Below are 7,996 nucleotides of genomic sequence, written 5' to 3' on the forward strand. Positions count from 1 at the left end.
CAGCACGCTGACAGGTTGCTTTCCTGTCCCGTCCAGCCCCGAGCCCGCGATGACCGGTAAGGAGGCTCCGGCTCTCCCGCAACGGGGCAGCAGGCCCAGGGAGAGCGGTGCAGAGGGGCCGGGCGCCGGGCCTGGGGCGGGGTCGGGGTCGGGGTCGGGGCGTCCAGGCTTCCCAGCTGTCCCTCGCTGCTGCCGGCGCCTGCAGCCGGCCCCGCCGCGAGCAGCCCCGGCAAGTTTCCGCAGAGCTACGAGACCCCTGCGGTCACAAATGCCAAGCACTTTTCTTTGCCTCGACTGTCACGGCTGTGGGCGCTCTCCGTTCTCCGCAGCCCTGAACGCAGGCTCCGCGCCCGTGTGATCACAGGACTCCAGGAGCCGGGGCTTTAGGGGAAACACCGATGTCACGGAGCGTGGGCTAGCGCAGCAGGAACTGCGCCCTGGGCAGGAGGGCAGAGCTCAGCTGAGCCCCCGGCTCGTTCAGCTGTCGCTAATGGCTCTGCCGCTGGCAGGACCAGGGCAGGGGGACTTGGGAGCCCCCGGCTCAGGCGCTCCCCCTCCCCGTGCCTGCACCTGGTGCGGCCCCTCCTGCCCCCATGCGGAGGCTGGCGTGGCTGTGCAATGCCACGCACGCAGATCCCCGTGCTTGCACAAGCTGGAGCATGGTCACACCCGCTGCACGCCCACGTGGGGGAGGGTGCCGGCTGTGCCACCTTTGCCCACAGCCGGGGGTATCAGGCCTCCAGCACCCACCCGGGAGTCGCTGCTGCCCCGAGCAAGGAGGGTGCGAGCGATGCCAGGGCATCTCCTCCCCCTGCTTTGCCCTCCAGCGTGGGCCTCCGGGCCTCTCCTGGCACCCGCCGGCTGTGGCCTCTGCCTGCCTCGCTGCGCCCACACAGGCCAGGAAACTGGTTCAGGGAGTGGGCGGGAGATGGGGCAAGGCCCAGAGCAGGTGATTGTGGGGCTTGGCCCTGTTTTGGTGTCTCGCTTTCCTCGGCCCGGCCGGAGCTCTGTCCCCTCCAGCCTCCCCCGAGCAGGAGGCCATCCCCGAGCGATGGCTGGGCCGTGTTTCATCTCGACATTTCTTCGGTGAACTCGCCTCCTGGCCAGAGCAAGCCCCTGCTGCCCCGGGGGTGGAGAGGGCTCTCGCTCCCCGCCGTGCAGCCCCGCTCGGTCCCAGCGCAAAGCAGAGCGGTCGCTGGCACCTCGGGGCCGAGAGACGAGCGCCGGCTCTCCGGGATCGGCGCTGCTGGTGCTGAGCTCGCCCAGCCGTGCGTTCAGCTGTGCCCTGCCCAGCCTGGGGGGCTCTGGGCGAGGGGACCCCACAGGGAGGGAGATCCCTGGGTGCACGATGCAGGCGCCCTCCCCACCAGCCTTGCCGGGGTGCAGGCCGACAGGCTTGGGGGAACTGCTGGGCCCAGCGGTCCCACAGCAGCCCCGGCGGGGACGGTCCTTCCCGGGAGCATGCCGCCCAGCCTGGGAAAGGCACACGCGGCCTGGCGAGCGACTCGCCGACGCGTGGCGGCTGTGCGGGTCCGAAGGGCAGTGGGGAGCAAGGGGGGTGATATAGTCATCCGACAGCCGCACAAAACGGAGACGGGGAGCGGGGAGCACGCTCCTGGGCGGAGGTGCTGCGGCTCTCGGAGCCAGGGAACAGCAGGGGGGTTGGCAGGGGCAGGGGCAGGGGCGGGTGGTTTCCCCTGGGCACACGGGAACAAGCACTGCACGGCCCTGGCGGGGACTGAGCCTGTGTCCGCAGCAGGAGGCTGCAACATGCCAGGCCGTGGGGCGCACCTGGCCGGGGGAGGGTGCTGGGGTCCGGCAGGGCCAAGGGCGCTGGCTCTGAGCCACGCTGCTGGCACTGGTGACTCACCATGCTCGCCAGCTGGTTTTCCCAGTTCAGAGGTGCCTGGAGGCAGCGCGTGTCCTGCTCTGGCCAAGTGCCCTTAGCGTGGCCGTGGTCCCATGCTGTGCCCCTCTGCTGTGCCAGGCAGTGCTGCCGCGGGCCGTGGTGTCGGTGCTGGCCGTGGGACAGTGGCAGTGCTATTTAAACCCATGCAGGAGCAGTCAAACTGGAATGATGGTTTGTACTGTAACACGACACCCATCTATCAGCAGCGCCACCCCCGCGGGCATCCTCCCGGGCACCCGCCCCACCTGCGGAGGTGCCATCACAGGGGAGGGTCGAGGCTCTTCCTCCTGCCCCTCCGCTCACCCCTCCTCCCGCCTTGGTTGGAAGCAGAGGCGCTGGAGGAGGCAGGAGCGCGCATGGGGTCACGGCACGGTGATGCCCCTGCCGTCAGGTCACCGGCTTCTCGGGCTCGGGGCAGATCAGCCGGTTTGCTGCAGTGAGTCAGTGGGTCCCATCCGCACCCTGATCCGTTCCCTCAGCAGCACCTCGCCTGCCCTTGCCTGGCATGTGACCCTGCCGTGCCCTGTGCGCTGCCAGCTGCACCCAGGGGAGGCTGCATTCCCGGGTGGGCAAAGGGTTCGTGTCTTTGCCTCGCACCTACTCTCAGGGTGCCGGGGAGCACTTTTGACCTTCCTGGGGCGTCGCTTCCAAAGTGTCTGGGCCTGACGGGTGGTGAGTCCCATCAAAAGCACCCAGGAAGCAGCCTGGATGGAGCAGGTGTCGCTGGGTGGTGCCTGGGCTCCTGGCCTGGCAGCGCTGCCGTCTGCTGCAGGGAAGCTCTTTCCGGCCCCAAGTCTGCTGTTGGCAGGCTCGTCGCGCTCCTCTCATGTCCTGGGCATGGCCAAGGCCTGCGTTGCACCGGACCCTGGGCCCCTGCAAGGCTGTGTGAATCCCGGAGCTGCCAGCACCCTCTCGAGCCGAGGCACACGGGACTGTTCAAGGCCGGGGGGCTGCTCAGGAGTGGTAGGTGGGCTGGCAGAAGCTTGCAGTAGCCCGCACACTCCGGCTGTAGGGGCCTGCAGGCTGGCAGGGATGCCAGCCATGCTGGAGGCAGCGGGCACGGATTGCAGGTGCTGGGAGAAGGGGACCAGCTACAGAGGATAACTGGCTGGTGCACAGGAAGCAGCAGAGCCTGGGAAGAGCAGGCAGGGAGAGAGGGGGAGGATGGTTGGTTGGTGGCGGCAGTACTGGGTCCTCTGGCTGCAAGGCTGGAGGCAGCATGGGATGCCCCTGCCCACTGTGGGTCAGAGAGGCCCGGGTGAGGGAGATTTCTTACCCTCCACTGAAGCTGACCTCGTGAAGGAACACCTCGACAGCCTGGACACCTTCAAGTCAGCCGGCCCTGACGGGTTACACCCCAGCGTACTCAGGGAGCTGGTGAGCATCATAGCCCAGCCCCTGCACAGGCGTTCGAGAGCTCCCGGCGCTCTGGTGTAGTGCCCGAAGACTGGACAAAGGCTAATGTGCTGCTGATCTTCAAAAAAGGGAGGAAAGTGGATCCAGCTAACTATGGGCCCATCAGCCTGACCTCTATCCCGGGGAAGGTCTTGGAAAAGATTATCAAGGAGACCATCCTTAACAGATTGGCTGATGGCAATAACCTGAGGGATAGCGAGCACGGGTTTGTTGCGGGTAGGTCTTGCTTGACTGATCTCATTTCCTTTTATGACCAGGTGACTTATCCCCTGGACAAGGGGGAAGAGATTGATGTTGTATATCTTGACTTCAAGAAAGCTTTTGATCTGGTATCCCACAATCACCTCTGAGCAAAACCGGCCAACTACGGCCTCGACCTCACCACGATCCGCTGGCTGGGGAACTCGCTCTGCGGTTGGACCTGGAGGACGGTGGTTGATGGAAGTCAATTGACTTGGTGCGTGGTCACCAGTGGGGCCCTGTCTTAGGTCCTGTACTATTTAACATCTTCATTAACGATGTGGACGTTGGTGTCAGAAGTGGACTGTCCAAGTTTGCCGATGACACCAAATTTTGGGGTAAAGCATCCACGCCTGAGGACAGGTGAGTGATCCAGGTGGATCTTGACAGGAAATGGGCAGATGAGAGCCTGATGGTGTTTAACGCTGAAAAATGGCAGGTTCTTCACCTTGGGAAGAAAAACCTGCAGCATCCTTATAGGCTCGGCAGTGTTATGCTGGCTAGCACTACAGAAGAAAGAGACTTGGGGGGTCATCACTGACCACAAGATGAACATGAGCCTGCAATGTGATGCTTTGGCTAGTAAAGCAACCAAAACGCCGGCTTGCATCCATAGATGCTTCTCGAGCAAATCCCGGGACATCATTCTCCCCTTGTACTCGGCCTTGGTGAGGCCGCAGCTGGAGTACTGCGTCCAGTTTTGGGCTCCACAATTCAAAAAGGACGTGGAGAAGCTTGAGAGAGTCCAGAGGAGAGCCACGCGCGTGATCAGAGGTCAGGAAAACAGACCTTACGATGACAGGCTGAGAGCCATGGGACTCTTTAGCCTGGAAAAGCGCAGGCTCAGGGGTGATCTGATGGCCACCTATAAGTTTATCAGGGTGACCACCAGTATCTGGGGGAACGTTTGTTCACCAGAGCGCCCCAAGGGATGACGAGGTCGAACGGTCATAAACTCCTGCAAGACCATTTCAGGCTGGACATAAGGAAGAATTTCTTCACTGTCCGAGCCCCCAAGGTCTGGAACAGCCTGCCAGCGGAGGTGGTTCAAGCACCTACATTGAACACCTTCAAGAGACATTTGGACGTTTATCTTGCTGGGATCCTTTGATCCCAGCTGACTTCCTGCCCTTTGGGGGCTGGACTTGAAGATCCTCTGGGGTCCCTTCCAGCCCGAATGTCAGTGAAATCTATGGGTGTGCCCCCAGAGTGGTCGGCGGCCAGGTGTGCCCCCATCACAAATCCAGGCGCTGCTTGCCTGGAGCACCGGCAGGGCTGAGAGCAATTTGGGACCCGGACTAGGGCCTGTACCTTCTCAGGGGCTGCTTTCCGGGGTGTCTCCGGTGAGCAGCAGGGCCCTGGGCCACGCTGTGCTGTTGCACTCGTTCATGTGCGACATGGGCTTGGCAGCCTGGCGGTAAGCTGCTGGGAGAGGTGGAGCGGCTGCCTGGGCAGGTGTGGGGGTCCCTTTTGGGGGTGCCATCAGGATGGCTCTCAGTGGCATTTTGGGCTGACACACCATGCTTCCCGCCTGGGGGAGAGCCGTGCTGGCCTGCTCCCTCCAGAGACGGGCCAGGCCAGGAGCACGTGGCCCACAGCTCCCCCGGGGCCTGATGGGCAGAGTCCCCAGGTGCGTCCGCACGCGGTGTCCGCACGCAGTGTCGCGCTGCCCCGGGGCGTTCTGGCGAGCCCGGCGGCCCCGTTTCCCTCCAGGCAGGGCTGCCTGTTCCTGCAGAGCAGAGCGGAGCGTGCAGAGGCTGCAGGGAGCAGCGTGATCACAGGGCGCGATGCCTGCAGGGCCTGGGCCAGGGACCCACGCAGCGGCCCAGCCTGCCGGGAGCTTGAGGGCGGCTCTGGCACAGGCCCATGGACCTGGCAGGGCTGGGTGGGACGAGCGGGGAGGGGACCCGCTGGCCTGGATGGGGGACAGGGCAAAGCCAGGCTGTGTGCACCGCGCAGAGTTCATGGGGGGACCCCACTGCCACAGGGGATGGCCCCGCTGGGGGCTATAAACAGGACAGGGAGCTCTGGATGTGCCCCGCTCAGATCCTCTCCCTCTGCAGCCTCCCCTGCTGCCGGTGTCGGGGACAGCCCTGCGTGCCGCGTGGTGCCGGGGGCAGGCCTGACAGGAACAAGCCCCCTCCTCCGCGAGGTGCCTGCAGGGCATGGGCCGAGGGTGCGTTCCCTCTTGCTCCAGGCTCAGCCCGCTGCCAAGGTGTAGCTGTGCTCCAGGAAGACAAGTGGCACCGAGCCCTCAGGAGCAGGGGCAAAGGACTGCTGTAACCAGGGCCCCGGCAAGGTCCCTCCTGGCCACGGGGCTGGCGCTGGCTCCGTGGGGCCTGATGCACCCGCAGCTGGCGGTGTCTGGCACTGCCAACTGTGCAGGCCCTCAGGGTCTTCGCCTGAGAGCTTGCTCTGCGACCCTGGCACCCCCCAGCCCCTGCTCTTGCACCGGCTCTGCTTTGCCCGCGGCCCAGTGCTCATTAGCGGCTCTGTTTGCAAAGCTGCCGCAGGTGTGCCGTCTCCCAGGTGCTGATTGAGAGCAGGTGGTGCTGGTGTCAGTGGGGGGGCCCTGGGCAGGGCCGGGCAAGGCTGCCCAGTTCCCAGGGGCTGAGGTGAAGGCGTGGGCGGTGCCGTGGGGCTTGTAGCAACCCGCCCTCTCGCCCTGGCCCAGGTTTGTCGGCGTGGTGCCGAGGCTTGGGGCCAAGTCTCCCTGTTCCTGGCCCTGCAGAGCCCGCAGCTCCGCGTGGCTCCTCCACAGCATCCCGGGGGCTGCGTCGCCTCTGCTGCGGCCCGAGCGGTGGCCGCCCTGTGCTGCAGGGAAGCTGCAGAGGAGCCTGGCTGGGAGGTGGCGCAGGACAGGGCCGTGCCTTCTGGTGCCCGGTGCCTGGCGTGCTGCCCTGCGCCCCAGAGGCGCGCGGCTTCCGGCTGCTGTGGCCCCTGCGGGGGCGCTGGCAGGGGCACCGTGCCGGGGGCTTGGCACAGGCTGCGCTCGCGGCAGGGCTGGCGCTGCCGGGCGCGGCCGCAGGAGGGAGCCGGCTCCCCAGCAACGGGCGGAGGCGGGGATGCTCTGGGCCTGGGCCTGGGCCTGGGCCTGGGCCTGGGCCGGGGCAGAGCGAGCGGCGGCTGGCCCAAGAGCAGGCGCGTGGAGGCCGATGCCGGCAGGGCCGGCTAAGGAGGCTCCTGACTTGCTGCTGGGGCAGGGTGCAGCCTTGTGAAGCTGTTGCCCCCCTGCCTGGCTGGGGGCTGGGGCCAAGCCAGGGGGCTCAGGGCTGCAGGGGTGGTAGCTTTGCCCTCGCAGATGGGGCAGTGTGCCCTGGCATCAGGCAGGCCCTGGTTCTTTGGGACATGGCATCGTGACTTGCTGCCTCCCCCCCCGGGCTGCGGTGCTCAGCTCCTCCACAAGGGCCGGATGCTGCTGCAGTCCCAGGACTTGGGGCGCTGGGGGCTCGGGAGGGGACACAGCCCTGGGGGTCAGCTGTGCTGCGTGTGGCTGGCACAAGAGCAGTGTCCTGACCCCCATCCCTGTGCTGTAAGGGGACTGGCGCAGGGGGTGGGCAGGGGCGAGGCGTCCCCTTGAGCCCGGAGCCCCCAGGCGCTGTGGCACGGTCCCCTCCAGAGCGCGTCCTCTCTGTCTTGCAGGGAACGAGCCCATCAGCATCCTCAGCCTCCTCCTGGGCATGGGCCTGTCCCTGCTGATCCTGGGCATCCTCGGCTACAGCCTCATCAAGTGGTTCCAGGGTGGGCACTGCTGGCACCGTGAGTCCGGCCGGGCGGTGGGGCGAGGCCGGGGCAGCGCGGAGGGGCGCTCCGCGGGGGTGCTGCTGCGGTGCTCCCTTCCCGTGCGTCTCCAAGGGCTCCAGCTTGGCACCAGACGAAGTGCGGGGCCAGTGGTGGCGGGGGGGCTTGGGCCCTGTGCCACGAAGCAGGAGTGTCGGCGCGCTGCACTCTGGCCAGGCTGGAGCCAGCTGGGAGCAGCTGCATGCAGGAGGCTGCTTCCCGAGACGGGCAGACCCGGAGCCGCCGGACGTCTCTAGAGGCACCGGCTGCTCCGCTGGCCGTGTGCCTGGTGCTTGGCATGTCCTAACACTCCCACGTCTTGGGAAGCGCGTACAGCTCCCCCAGGAGCCAGAGAGACGAGGGCATGGACCCCTGCCCCTGCAAAGCATCCACGGGCACCGCACGGCAAAGCTGCGCTGGGGGCTGGGTCATGAGCCCGGACCTGGCACAACACCCGCCAGCCCGGCTCCACGCGGGCTCCAGACGCGCAGGGGGGCCTTCCAGCCGTGTATGCGGGGCCATGTCCTGCACCTGAGGGACCGTGCACTCGCTGCTCTCCGCTAACGTCGTCTTCTCTCTCTGTCTCTGTCTTCCCAGGGCCTAACTTCGTTTTCAACCTGTACCACATCCGGTGAGTAGCTGGCGCCGGTG

General features: G+C 66.2%; 1 protein-coding gene across 1 annotated transcript in view; it reads right to left on the reverse strand.

The window, feature by feature from the left end:
* The window catches only part of TMPRSS4 (transmembrane protease, serine 4), an 11,238-nt gene extending 9,030 nt beyond the window's left edge, over positions 1–2,208 (reverse strand). The window contains 2 exon segments of the mRNA XM_019543116.1: positions 1,871–1,967; positions 1,969–2,208. Coding sequence (XP_019398661.1) covers positions 1,871–1,967; positions 1,969–2,105 — 234 coding nt within the window. The 5' untranslated portion in view covers positions 2,106–2,208.
* Positions 2,209–7,996: the final 5,788 nt, after the last annotated feature.

The sequence above is a fragment of the Crocodylus porosus genome, unplaced genomic scaffold (genome assembly GCF_001723895.1).
Source record: "Crocodylus porosus isolate Cpor-Errol unplaced genomic scaffold, CroPor_comp1, whole genome shotgun sequence".
Taxonomy (NCBI): Eukaryota; Metazoa; Chordata; order Crocodylia; family Crocodylidae; genus Crocodylus; species Crocodylus porosus.